Source organism: Oncorhynchus masou, chromosome 32 (genome assembly GCF_036934945.1).
Source record: "Oncorhynchus masou masou isolate Uvic2021 chromosome 32, UVic_Omas_1.1, whole genome shotgun sequence".
Classification (NCBI taxonomy): domain Eukaryota; kingdom Metazoa; phylum Chordata; class Actinopteri; order Salmoniformes; family Salmonidae; genus Oncorhynchus; species Oncorhynchus masou.
Genome location: NC_088243.1, coordinates 2,000,573 through 2,015,557, shown reverse-complemented (window position 1 = coordinate 2,015,557; position 14,985 = coordinate 2,000,573). Strand labels below are relative to the sequence as shown.

The 14,985-nt window shown below is 45.3% G+C and overlaps 1 protein-coding gene across 3 annotated transcripts in view; it reads left to right on the top strand.

Moving 5' to 3' along the window:
• atrn (attractin) overlaps positions 1-14,985 on the top strand; it is a 301,160-nt gene that overhangs the window by 111,980 nt on the left and 174,195 nt on the right. For all 3 annotated transcript variants that reach the window (XM_064953084.1, XM_064953083.1, XM_064953082.1), the window contains exons 11-14: positions 5,546-5,630; positions 8,568-8,791; positions 12,428-12,549; positions 12,712-12,850. In XM_064953084.1, coding sequence (XP_064809156.1) covers positions 5,546-5,630; positions 8,568-8,791; positions 12,428-12,549; positions 12,712-12,850 — 570 coding nt within the window. The remainder of the gene's footprint in view (positions 1-5,545; positions 5,631-8,567; positions 8,792-12,427; positions 12,550-12,711; positions 12,851-14,985) is intronic.

The window sequence follows — 14,985 nt, the reverse complement described above, 5'->3', positions numbered from 1 at the left end:
TCTACAGACCAGGGTCATTGTGTTGTCTCCTCAGCAGACCAGGGTCATTGTGTTGTCTCCTCTACAGATCAGGGTCATTGTGTTGTCTCCTCAGCAGATCAGGGTCATTGTGTTGTCTCCTCTACAGATCAGGGTCATTGTGTTGTCTCCTCTGCAGATCAGGGTCATTGTGTTGTCTCCTCTACAGACCAGGGTCATTGTGTTGTCTCCTCAGCAGACCAGGGTCATTGTGTTGTCTCCTCTACAGATCAGGGTCATTGTGTTGTCTCCTCTACAGACCAGTCATTGTGTTGTCTCCTCTACAGACCAGGGTCATTGTGTTGTCTCCTCTACAGACCAGGGTCATTGTGTTGTCTCCTCAGCAGATCAGTCATTGTGTTGTCTCCTCAGCAGACCAGGGTCATTGTGTTGTCTCCTCTACAGATCAGGGTCATTGTGTTGTCTCCTCAGCAGACCAGGGTCATTGTGTTGTCTCCTCTACAGACCAGGGTCATTGTGTTGTCTCCTCAGCAGATCAGTCATTGTGTTGTCTCCTCAGCAGACCAGGGTCATTGTGTTGTCTCCTCTACAGATCAGGGTCATTGTGTTGTCTCCTCTACAGATCAGGGTCATTGTGTTGTCTCCTCTACAGACCAGGGTCATTGTGTTGTCTCCTCAGCAGATCAGTCATTGTGTTGTCTCCTCTACAGATCAGTCATTGTGTTGTCTCCTCAGCAGATCAGGGTCATTGTGTTGTCTCCTCTACAGACCAGGGTCATTGTGTTGTCTCCTCAGCAGATCAGGGTCATTGTGTTGTCTCCTCTGCAGATCAGGGTCATTGTGTTGTCTCCTCTGCAGATCAGGGTCATTGTGTTGTCTCCTCTACAGATCAGGGTCATTGTGTTGTCTCCTCTACAGATCAGGGTCATTGTGTTGTCTCCTCAGCAGATCAGTCATTGTGTTCGATTCTTGAGAAAAAGGTCTTTAGTTTAGCCGTTATGGCGGCGTTGGTGATGTGGCTGGCTTTCCTTTTGTAATCTGCGATCGTTAGGAGCCTTGTGTCCAACCCCCGAGTTAGACAGTCGCTGTTTTTGATAAAGTTTGGGAGCATGGTTCTCAAATTACTTTTGTTAAAGCCCCCGCAACAATGAACACTACCCCCGGGAATGTGGTCTCCAGGTTGTTCAGGGTCGAACGAAGATCTTTGAGAGCTTTTTTGCTGTCGGCTTGGGGTGGGATGTACACAGCCGTGGAGATAATCCCTGAGAACCCTCTCGGAAGAATGTAATTTCGGAGACTGACTGACTTGCTCTGAGGACTAATGGTTCCTTCTTAACGAGCTGAAGTCATTAGAAAATACGACTTAAGGCCTGTTTATTGTAACGGACGATTTAAGACTTTCTTCTCCTGACGTTATTTCAGAACTGATCGTCAATCTGCTGTTAGCAGTCAGGACCACCAGAGGGAGTGGTGTACCCACAACAGTACTGCAGAGAGACACTGGCCTTGTAGAGTAGTAACACGATGTGGAAGCCTTTTGTCTCAAGACCAGGGTAGCTACTTCAATACATTATCCTACCTCTACTACCACAGAGGGTAGCTACATCAATACATTATCCTACCCCTCCTACCCCAAAGGGTAGCTACATCAATACATTATCCTACCCCTCCTACCCCAAAGGGTAGCTACATCAATACATTATCCTACCTCTACTACCACAGAGGGTAGATACATCAATACATTCTGCTACTACCACAGAGGGTAGCTACATCAATACATTCTGCTGCTACCTCTACAACCACAGAGGGTAGCTACATCAATACATTCTACTACTACCACAGAGGGTAGCTACATCAATACATTCTACTACTACCACAGAGGGTAGCTACATCAATACATCCTACTACTACCACAGAGGGTAGCTACATCAATACATTCTGCTGCTACCTCTACTACCACAGAGGGTAGCTACATCAGTACATTCTGCTACTACCACAGAGGGTAGCTACATCAATACATTATACTACTACCACAGAGGGTAGCTACATCAATACATCCTACTACTACCACAGAGGGTAGCTACATCAATACATTCTGCTGCTACCTCTACTACCACAGAGGGTAGCTACATCAATACATTCTGCTACTACCACAGAGGGTAGCTACATCAATACATTCTGCTACTACCACAGAGGGTAGCTACATCAATACATTCTGCTACTACCACAGAGGGTAGCTACATCAATACATCCTACTACTACCACAGAGGGTAGCTACATCAATATGTTCTGCTACTACCACAGAGGGTAGCTACATCAATACATTCTGCTACTACCACAGAGGGTAGCTACATCAATACATCCTACTACTGCCACAGAGGGTAGCTACATCAATACATTCTGCTGCTACCTCTACTACCACAGAGGGTAGCTACATCAATACATTCTGCTACTACCACAGAGGGTAGCTACATCAATACATCCTACTACTGCCACAGAGGGTAGCTACATCAATACATTCTGCTGCTACCTCTACTACCACAGAGGGTAGCTACATCAATACATTCTGCTACTACCACAGAGGGTAGCTACATCAATACATTCTGCTACTACCACAAAGGGTAGCTACATCAATACATTCTGCTACTACCACAGAGGGTAGCTACATCAATACATCCTACTACTACCACAGAGGGTAGCTACATCAATATGTTCTGCTACTACCACAGAGGGTAGCTACATCAATACATTCTGCTACTCCCACAGAGGGTAGCTACATCAATACACCCTACTACTACCACAGAGGGTAGCTACATCAATACATTCTACTACTACCACAGAGGGTAGCTACATCAATACATTCTGCTGCTACCTCTACTACCACAGAGGGTAGCTACATCAATACATTCTGCTACTACCACTGAGGGTAGCTACATCAATACATCCTGCTAATACCACAGAGGGTAGCTACATCAATACATTCTGCTACTACCACAGAGGGTAGCTACATCAATACATTCTACTACTACCACAGAGGGTAGCTACATCAATACATTCTACTACTACCACAGAGGGTAGCTACATCAATACATCCTACTACTACCACAGAGGGTAGCTACATCAATACATTCTGCTGCTACCTCTACTACCACAGAGGGTAGCTACATCAGTACATTCTGCTACTACCACAGAGGGTAGCTACATCAATACATTATACTACTACCACAGAGGGTAGCTACATCAATACATCCTACTACTACCACAGAGGGTAGCTACATCAATACATTCTGCTGCTACCTCTACTACCACAGAGGGTAGCTACATCAATACATTCTGCTACTACCACAGAGGGTAGCTACATCAATACATCCTACTACTACCACAGAGGGTAGCTACATCAATACATTCTGCTGCTACCTCTACTACCACAGAGGGTAGCTACATCAATACATTCTGCTACTACCACTGAGGGTAGCTACATCAATACATCCTGCTAATACCACAGAGGGTAGCTACATCAATACATTCTGCTACTACCACAGAGGGTAGCTACATCAATACATTCTGCTACTACCACAGAGGGTAGCTACATCAATACACCCTACTACTACCACAGAGGGTAGCTACATCAATACATTCTACTACTACCACAGAGGGTAGCTACATCAATACATTCTGCTGCTACCTCTACTACCACAGAGGGTAGCTACATCAATACATTCTACTACTACCACAGAGGGTAGCTACATCAATACATTCTACTACTACCACAGAGGGTTGCTACATCAATACATTATACTACTACCACAGAGGGTAGCTACATCAATACATTCTGCTGCTACCTCTACTACCACAGAGGGTAGCTACATCAATACATTCTGCTACTACCACAGAGGGTAGCTACATCAATACATTCTGCTACTACCACAGAGGGTAGCTACATCAATACATTCTGCTACTACCACAGAGGGTAGCTACATCAATACATTCTGCTACTACCACAGAGGGTAGCTACATCAATACATTCTGCTACTACCACAGAGGGTAGCTACATCAATACATTCTGCTGCTACCTCTACTACCACAGAGGGTAGCTACATCAATACATTCTACTACTACCACAGAGGGTAGCTACATCAATACATTCTGCTACTACCACAGAGGGTAGCTACATCAATACATTCTGCTACTACCACAGAGGGTAGCTACATCAATACATTCTGCTACTACCACAGAGGGTAGCTACATCAATACATTCTGCTACTACCACAGAGGGTAGCTACATCAATACATCCTACTACTACCACAGAGGGTAGCTACATCAATATGTTCTGCTACTACCACAGAGGGTAGCTACATCAATACATTCTGCTACTACCACAGAGGGTAGCTACATCAATACATCCTACTACTACCACAGAGGGTAGCTACATCAATACATTCTGCTGCTACCTCTACTACCACAGAGGGTAGCTACATCAATACATTCTGCTACTACCACAGAGGGTAGAGACATCAATACATCCTGCTACTACCACAGAGGGTAGCTACATCAATACATTCTGCTGCTACCTCTACTACCACAGAGGGTAGCTACATCAATACATTCTGCTACTACCACTGAGGGTAGCTACATCAATACATCCTGCTAATACCACAGAGGGTAGCTACATCAATACATTCTGCTACTACCACAGAGGGTAGCTACATCAATACATTCTGCTACTACCACAGAGGGTAGCTACATCAATACACCCTACTACTACCACAGAGGGTAGCTACATCAATACATTCTACTACTACCACAGAGGGTAGCTATATCAATACATTCTGCTGCTACCTCTACTACCACAGAGGGTAGCTACATCAATACATTCTACTACTACCACAGAGGGTAGCTACATCAATACATTCTACTACTACCACAGAGGGTTGCTACATCAATACATTCTACTACTACCACAGAGGGTAGCTACATCAATACATTCTGCTGCTACCTCTACTACCACAGAGGGTAGCTACATCAATACATTCTGCTACTACCACAGAGGGTAGCTACATCAATACATTCTGCTACTACCACAGAGGGTAGCTACATCAATACATTCTGCTACTACCACAGAGGGTAGCTACATCAATACATCCTACTACTACCACAGAGGGTAGCTACATCAATACATTCTGCTACTACCACAGAGGGTAGCTACATCAATACATTCTGCTGCTACCTCTACTACCACAGAGGGTAGCTACATCAATACATTCTACTACTACCACAGAGGGTAGCTACATCAATACATTCTGCTACTACCACAGAGGGTAGCTACATCAATACATCCTACTACTACCACAGAGGGTAACTACATCAATACATTCTGCTGCTACCTCTACTACCACAGAGGGTAGCTACATCAATACATTCTGCTACTACCACAGAGGGTAGCTACATCAATACATTCTGCTACTTTAGTTTTCCTTGTCTGTTTTCTCTTTCTTTTCTAGAATGTTCTCATTGTCCAGATTTAGCAACAGATAAAATGTGTAACTCGTCCCGTCTCCTCCTCAGCATGTGATGAGTGGTCAGTGCTGTCCAGACCAGACCTCCACCATGATGTCAACCGCTTTGGACACACAGCCATCTACAGTGACAGGTACGGAAACACCCTCTGATTGGTCAGGTACAGAGACACGTTCTATTTGGGACAGAGGGACAGGTGCTGTACAGTAAGTAAACTGGGACTGGTGTTGTAGAGTAAGTAAACTGGGACTGGTGTTGTACAGTAAACTGGGACTGGTGTTGTACAGTAAACTGGGACTGGTGTTGTACAGTAAACTGGGACAGGTGTTGTACAGTAAACTGGGACAGGTGAGGACAGTAAACTGGGACAGGTGAGGACAGTAAACTGGGACAGGTGGGAACAGTAAAATGGGACAGGCGTTGTACGGTAAACTGAGGCAGGCGTTGTACGGTAAACTAGGACAGGCGTTGTACAGTAAACTTGGACAGGCGTTGTACGGTAAACTGGGACAGGCGTTGTACGGTAAACTGGGACAGGCGTTGTACAGTAAACTGGGACAGGCGTTGTACGGTAAACTGGGACAGGCGTTGTACGACAGGCGTTGTACGGTAAACTGGGACAGGCGTTGTACAGTAAACTGGGACAGGCGTTGTACAGTAAACTGGGACAGGCGTTGTACAGTAAACTGGGACAGGCGTTGTACGGTAAACTGGGACAGGCGTTGTACAGTAAACTGGGACAGGCGTTGTACAGTAAACTGGGACAGGCGTTGTACAGTAAACTGGGACAGGCGTTGTACAGTAAACTGGGACAGGTGGGCACAGTAAACTGGGACAGGTGGGACAGTAAACTGGGACAGGTGGGGACAGTAAACTGGGACAGGTGGGGACAGTAAGTGGGGACAGTAAACTGGGACAGGTGGGGACAGTAAACTGGGACAGGCGTTGTACAGTAAACTGGGACAGGCGTTGTACAGTAAACTGGGACAGGCGTTGTACAGTAAACTGGGACAGGCGTTGTACAGTAAACTGGGACAGGCGTTGTACAGTAAACTGGGACAGGCGTTGTACAGTAAACTGGGTGAGGAAAAAGCCAACGGACCAGTTCTGCCCATAGATTATGTAGTTGATTATTAAGAGCTCTGTGGTAGAACGTTAGGCAGGACATCATCCTGTCCCCTCTCATCCTCCTCCTCAGATCAGCCGGGGGTGACTGCAGCCCCCCCCCACCCCCCTCCAGGGCTGGTGACTGCAGCCCCCCCCCCCCCTCCAGGGCTGGTGACTGTAGCCCCCCTCCAGGGCTGGTGACTGTAGCCCCCCCCCCACCCCCCCAGGGCTGGTGACTGTAGCCCCCCCCCACCCCCCCTCCAGGGCTGGTGACTGCAGCCCCCCCCCCCCACCCCCTCCAGGGCTGGTGACTGCAGCCCCCCCCCCACCCCCTCCAGGGCTGGTGACTGCAGCCCCCCCCCCACCCCCTCCAGGGCTGGTGACTGCAGCCCCCCCCCCACCCCCTCCAGGGCTGGTGACTGCAGCCCCCCCCCCCCCTCCAGGGCTGGTGACTGCAGCCCCCCCCCCACCCCCTCCAGGGCTGGTGACTGCAGCCCCCCTCCAGGGCTGGTGACTGCAGCCCCCCCCCCCCACCCCCTCCAGGGCTGGTGACTGCAGCCCCCCCCCCCCCCGGGCTGGTGACTGTAGCCCCCCTCCAGGGCTGGTGACTGTGACCTCTGTCAGCATGACATCACACAGGAAGTAGGACATGTAGAGGATTTCGAATAACATTTGATTAGTCGCGTACACAGTTAGCAGGTGTTATGGTGGGTGCAGCGAAACGCTAATGTTCCTAGTTGATGGGGGCCTGCTCTCTCTGCTGTCTCCTGTAGTCCACGATCGGCCCCTTAGTTTTGTTGAGTAAGAGGATATTTTCCTGGCACCACTCTGCCAAGGCACATTCTCCCTGTCTCGTCGTTGTTTGTAATCAGGCCTACAACTGTGGTGTCGTCAGCAAAGTTGATGATTGAGTTAGAGGCGTGCATGGCCACGCAGTCGTGGGTGAACAGGGAGTACAGGAGGAGGCTGAGCACGCATCCCTATGGGGCCCCTGTGTTGTTGTTTTGTTCATTCTTTCTAATGTGTGAAGTGATTATCTTTTTGTTTTCTCATGATTTGGTTGGGTCTAATTGTGTTGCTGTCTTGGGGCTCTGTGGGGTGCGTTTGTGAACAGAGCCCCAGGACCAGCTTGCTTAGGGGACTCTTCTCCAGGTTCATCTCTCTGTTGGTGATGGCTTTGTTATGGAAGGTTTGGGAATCGCTTCCTTTTAGGTGGTTGTAGAATTTAACGGTTCTTTTCTGGATTTTGATAATTCGTGGATATCGACCTAATTCCGCTCTGCATGCGTTATTTGGTGTTCTACGTTGTACACGGAGGATATTTTTGCAGAAATCTGTATGCAGAGTCTCAATTTGGTGTTTTGTCTCTTTTAGTAAATTCTTGGTTGGTGAGCGGACCCCAGACCTCACAACCATAGAGGGCAATGGGTTCCATAACTGATTCAAGTATTTTTAGCCAGATCCTAATTGATATGTTGAATTTTATGTTCCTTTTGATGGCATAGATGGCATCTTGCCTTGTCTCTCAGATTGTTCACAGCTTTGTGAAAGTTACCTGTGGCGCTGATGTTTAGGCCGAGGTATGTATCATTGTTTTGTTTGCTCTCGGGCAACGGTGTCTACGTGGAATTTGTATTTGTGGTCCTGGCAACTGGACCTTTTTTGGAACACATTATTATTGTCTAACTGAGATTTACAGTCAAGTCTCAGGTCTGACAGAATCTGTGCAGAAGATCTAGGTGTTGCTGTAGGCCCTCCTTGGTTGGGGACAGACGCACCAGATCATCAGCAGACGTTTGACTTCAGATTCTAGTAGGGTGAGGCCGGTTGCTGCGGACTGTTCTGGTGCCCTCGCCAATTAGTTGATATATATGTTGAAGAGGGTTGGGCTCAAGCTGCATCCCTGTCTTACTCCACAGCTCTCTCTCTTTCTCTCTCCTTTTTTCCCCTCTCTCTCCTCCAGTGTAATGTACGTGTTCGGGGGGTTTAACAGTCTCCTGCTGAGTGACATTCTGATGTATACGCCAGCCAGCTGCTCCAGCGCTCCCAACGCTGCCGTCTGTGCAGCAACTTGGCTGGGAGTTCACTGCCTCTGGAATGATACCCTAGGGACCTGCCTGCCTTGGGACTCGAAACCTGGATTCCTGGATGAGCAGACCGCCTTGGCCTCCTGTGGAACCAGAACATGTAGGTAACCTGTCTATCTAACGAACCTATAACTTACCCCCACTTACCATCATACAGTTTACTATCTCCCTTATCAAAGAGAAAATAAACCCTGCTCTTCCTGGTATTTTATTAAGGCCTTATAACCATAATGGCCCTATAGACCTTTTGAACTGCTGTTTGAGGTACTTCCGGTGTGTTTGGAAACAACTAGCTAACTTTGTCTAGTGGTTTTAGCAACGACAAGGCGGGATGGTCTTTACGACCGGGGGCGAATCTGTTTTTGCACATTTTAGTTGATAGACGTTAGCATCAGGAGGTGGCGGTGCCAGGATAAGTTGTTTATGATGTTAACCATATATTTCAGTTAATGTCAGCTAGCTAGCTACATATAAATAGGATCGACAGTCAACAAAATGTGTTTAAAAAAATATTCAAACTTTTGTTCTGCCATAAAACAACAGTGTTAGCTACCTAGCTAGTAGTTAAGCTAGCTAATGAAGAGATTTCCGGTCCCAAAGAGAGAACTATGACAAAAACACAATTACCGCAAAATATGAAATGTTGTATCACTTGAAAATGTGACCCGATTCAGGAAACCACAAGTCACGACTGCAGTCGTTTTTTCCCTTTTTGATATATATATATATTTTTTTTTTTGCAGAAATGCTTTCTGGAACATGTGAACTTTCATGTGCCTTAATAACAAACTGGTAAATAAATACGAATAACATTTTTAAATTACGAGCCTTGTTGGTTAAGCCACAGAAAAAAGGCAGCAACCTTCCCATTAGCCGTGATTGGCTGAGATAATGAGTGGGCTGGACATGCCAAGAGAGGAGTTTGGATACAATGTAGGAAAACCCTTGAATTAGTCTGACTGGTACTGTACATAGGCTCCGATTTGATACAGGAACAATACGTTTTAGTTCTCAATGATTCGGTTTGATTAGAGGAAAGAATCAATGAGATTCGGTGAGATGCAATACCATTTGTCACATAAACACATTCGTTGTCCCAAATCAAATCTGCTGCTGATGGAGCTCATGAGCTGGGCCTCTCTGAGCTGAAGTGTGTGTGTTGCATGTGTGTAAATGATGTACAGGTAACTGCCGAAATGAAAGGAACCACCAACATAAAGTGTCTTAATTCAATTCTTAATTTTTAATTAACTTAATTCAAAAAGCCACTTCAATTCTAGTGTTTGTTGCATCCATCATCTATTGAAAGGATGCAACAACATTTTTCTACAAGAAATTCCATTATTTGGTGTTTTCTTTATGGTGGTGTTCTAGAATCTTCCATAAATGTTCAATTGGTTTGAGATCTGATGAGTGAGATGATCTACATCATTTTCATGCTTCGACAAAGCAGTGCGAGTAGTAAAAGTGATTCCTTGTTATGAAATTATTAACTTTATTCTGTATATAAAAACATACCATAATATACAGTGCATTCAGAATGTATTCAGACCCCTTGACTTTTTCAAATTACTTATTCTAAAATGTATTAAATAGTTTCCCCCCCCCTAATCAATCTACACACAATACCACACAATGACCAAACAAAATAAAATATATTCAGACATCTTTACTCAGTATTATGTTGAAGCACCTTTGGCAGCGATTACAGCCTCGAGTCTTCTTGGGTATGACGCTACACGCTTGGCACACCTGTATTTGGGATATTGCCTGGAGTTGTTGTTGCAAAATTATAATTGCAACATAATTATTTGCTTAGTTTTGACGGTGAAGGAGAGGATGCAGCTGTCAGAAAATTTGATATTTAATCTCCTTTGTCTTGATCACATTGAGGGAGAGGTTGTTGTCCTTGCACTGCATGGTCAGGTATCTGACCTCCTTACTATAGGCTGTCTCATCATTGTCGGTGATCAGGCCTACCACTGTTGTGTCATCAGCAAACTTAATGATGGTGTTGGAGTCGTGCCTGGCCGTGCAGTCATGAGTGAACAGGGGGTACAGGAGGGGACTGAGCACGCACCCCTGAGGGGCCCCCGTGTTGAGGATCAGCATGGCAGATGTGTTGTTACCTACCCTTACCACCTGGGGACGGCCCGTCAGGAAGTCCATCAGGAAGTCCAGGATCCAGTTGCAGAGGGAGGTGTTCAGTCCCAGGGTCCTAAGCTTATTGATGAGCTTTGAGGGCACTATGTTGTTAAACGCTGAGCTGTAGTCAATGAACAGCATTCTCACATAGGTGTTCCTTTTGTCCAGGTGGGAAAGGGCAGTGTGGTGTGCAACAGCCTCATCTGAGGATCTGTTTGGGCGGTATGCAAGATGGAGTGGGTCTAGGGTTTCTGGGATAATGGTGTTGATGTGAACCATGACCAGTCTTTCATATCACTTCATGGCTATTGACGTGACAGCTACGGGTCGGTAGTCATTTAGGCAGGTTACCTTAGTGTTCTTGGGCACAGGGACTGTGGTGGTCTGCTTGAAAGATGTAGCTGTTACAGACTGGGTCTGGGAGAGATTGAAAATAGCAGTGAAGACACTTGCCAGTTGGTCAGAGCATGCTCTGAGTACAAGACCTGGTAATGGCCCTGCCGCCTTGTGAATGTTGACCTGTTCCAATCCAAAATTAAATCTACAATTGACTTCCTATATTGCAACAAAGCATCCTTAACTCATACTGCCAAACATACCCTTGTAAAACTTTCCATCCTACTGATCCTCGACTTCGGTGATGTCATCTATAAAATAGCCTCCAACACTCTACTCACAAATTGGATGCAGTCTATCACAGTGCAATCCGTTTTGTCACCAAAGCCCCATACACTACCCACCATTGCGACCTGTACGCTCTCGTTGGTTGGCCCTCGCTTCATACTCGTCGCCAAACCCACTGGCTCCATGTCATTTACAAGACCCTGCTAGGTAAAGTCCCCCTTTATCTCAGCTCGCTGGTCACCATAGCATCTCCCACCTGTAGCACACGCTCCAGCAGGTATATCTCACTGGTCACCCCCAAAGCCAACTCCTCCTTTGGTCGTCTTTCCTTCCAGTTCTCTGCTGCCAATGACTGGAACGAACTGCAAAAAATCTCTGAAGCTGGAGACTCATATCTCCCTCACTAGCTTTAATCACCAGCTGTCAGAGCAGCTCACAGATCACTGCACCTGTACATAGCTCACCTGTAAACAGCCCATCTATCTACCTCATCCCCATACTGTATTTTTTTATTTATCTTGCTCCTTTATCTCTACTTACATTCATCTTCTGCACATCTACCATTCCAGTGTTTATTTGCTATATTGTAATTACTTCGCCACAGTGGCCTATTTATTGCCTTAATTCCCTTATCTCACCTCATTTCACTCACTGTATATTGTCTTGTTTTCTTTTGTTCTACTGTATTTTTGACTGTATGTTTGTTTTATTCCATGTGTAACTCTGTGTCGTTGTATGTGTCGAACTGCTTTGCTTTATCTTGGCCAGGTCGCAGTTGCAAAATGAGAACTTGTTCTCAACTTGCCAACCTGGTTAAATAAAGGTGAAATAAAATAAAATACATTGTTACTATGTTATACTACTAATATACAATACCACGCTATACTATACTAGTACTACACTAGTACTATACTACTAAAATACTATTCTTGTGCTAAACTATTACTATTCTCGGGTTGTATTGTAGATGCTGACAACGATCGTTGTGACCACTACACGGACTGCTACAGCTGTACAGCCAATACTAACGGCTGCCAGTGGTGTGCTGTTCAGTGTGTCTCCGTGAGCTCCAACTGCACGGCCGTCACGGTAAGGGCCGGGACGGGTTACTTTACATTTCGATAAGATGGACTTTCACACAATTTGTATTTGGTATCATTAGGGTTGAAAAAATGTACGGTAACTTTCATAAAAGCAGGAAATCCAGGAATCGTCATGTATGTGAATGGATGACGTGTCTTCCTACCCCAGGGGGCCATAGTGGAGTATGGTGTCTGCCCCAAAGACAACCCGTCATATGTCTGCAACAAGAAGACCAGCTGTAAGAGCTGTGGTGTGGACCAGAACTGCCAGTGGGAACCCAGAAACCAGGAGTGTATCTCTCTACCTGGTAAGAACCCAGAAGTGTATCTCTCTACCTGGTTAGAACCCAGAAGTGTATCTCTCTACCTGGTTAGAACCCAGAAGAGTGTGTCTACCTGGTTAGAACCCAGAAGAGTGTCTCTACCTGGTTAGAACCCAGAAGAGTGTCTCTACCTGGTTAGAACCCAGAAGAGTGTCTCTCTACCTGGTTAGAACCCAGAAGAGTGTCTCTCTACCTGGTTAGAACCCAGAAGAGTGTCTCTCTACCTGGTTAGAACCCAGAAGAGTGTTTCTCTACCTGGTTAGAACCCAGAAGAGTGTCTCTCTACCTGTTTAGAACCCAGAAGTTTTTATTTATTTTTCTGTTTTATACTACTGTACATCTCATCAGAACTGTAATGGTGACTGGTATTAACTTATTAAATAATTCATTTTTGTTTTATGTATTAGTTATAATGGCATACTGTACTGTAATTGTAGGATTTGGTTCTTCCTAATTTAGTATTAATCATATATAATAGAAAATGACCTAAAGCATAGAACAGATAAACAATTGGAGACGAAGAAATCATAGAATCGTTTTGTTTAACATTTTATCTCCATTTTTGACTCATCAAAAGTAGCCACCTTTTTGCAGACATAACAGCCAAACACGATGCTCGTTCTTTCTACAATGGAAACCAAATATTGTTGGGAAAGTTCTTCCCACCGCTGTTGCAGAAGTTTCCACTAATGCGTTGCACTTGTAGGTTGCTTAGCTTCTGCCCAGTTCACCACAAACCAGCTCCATGGGGTTTAAGTCTGGAGACTGTGCTGGCCATTCCATGATTTGAAGCCTACTGCCTTGTTCTTTTCTTCGAAGGTAGTTGTGACATAGCCTGGAGGTATGTTCTGGGTCATTAACTTGCTGTAGGATGAACCCCTGACCAACTTGGCGACCACCAGAGGGTATTGCCTGGCGCTGCAAAATGCTGTGGCAGCCATTTTGGCTCAGGGTGCCACTCACTCTGTGCAGGTCGCTGACTCTGGATCCAGCAAAAGAGCCCCAGACCATCACGCTTCCTCCTCCATGTTTGACAGTTGGTGTCACACACTGAGGAGCCATCTTGTCACCTACTCGGTGGCGTACAAAAGCCCTACCGTAGGTTTCTTCCAGTCTTCAGTAATTCACTGGCGGAGCTTCATGGCCCAGGCAAGCCTATTTTTTTAGCATAACGCAACGGACATAAATATCCCTAGAAAATATTCCTATTCATGAAAATCACAAATGAAATATATTGGAACACAGCTTAGCCTTTTGTTAATCACCCTGTCATCTCAGATTTTCAAAATATGCTTTACAGCCAAAGCCAGACAAGCAGTTGTGTAAGTTTATCGATAGCCTAGCATAGCAATATGCCTTGCTAGCAGCAGGCAACCTTGTCACAAATCAGAAAAGCAATCAAATTAAATCGTTTACCTTTGATGAACTTCGGATGTTTTCACTCATGAGACTCCCAGGTATATAGCCAAAGTTCATTTTTTCCCAAAATATTATTTTTGTAGGCGAAATAGCTCCTTTTGTTCTTCACGTTTGGCTGAGAAATCGCCCGGAAATTGCAGTCACGAAAACGGCGAAAAATATTCCAAATTAACTCCATAATATCGACAGAAACATGGCAAACGTTGTTTATAATTAATCCTCAAGGTATTTTTCAAATATCTATTTGATAATATATCCGTCGGGACAATTAGTTTCTCAGTAGGACCCATTGGAGTAATGGCTACCTCTGTTACTTTGTTTAGCCCGTTACTTTGTTAGCCCGTTACTTTGTTTAGCCCGTTACTTTGTTAGCCCGTTACTTTGTTAGCCCGTTACTTTGTTTAGCCCGTTACTTTGTTAGCCCGTTACTTTGTTTAGCCCGTTACTTTGTTTAGCCCGTTACTTTGTTTAGCCCGTTACTTTGTTTAGCCCGTTACTTTGTTTAGCCCGTTACTTTGTTAAGCCCGTTACTTTGTTTAGCCCGTTACCCCGTTACTTTGTTTAGCCCTTTACCTTGTTAAGCCCGTTACTTTGTTAAGCCCGTTACTTTGTTTAGCCCGTTACCCCGTTACTTTGTTTAGCCCTTTACTTTGTTTAGCCCTTTACCTTGTTAAGCCCGTTACTTTGTTTAGCCCGTTACC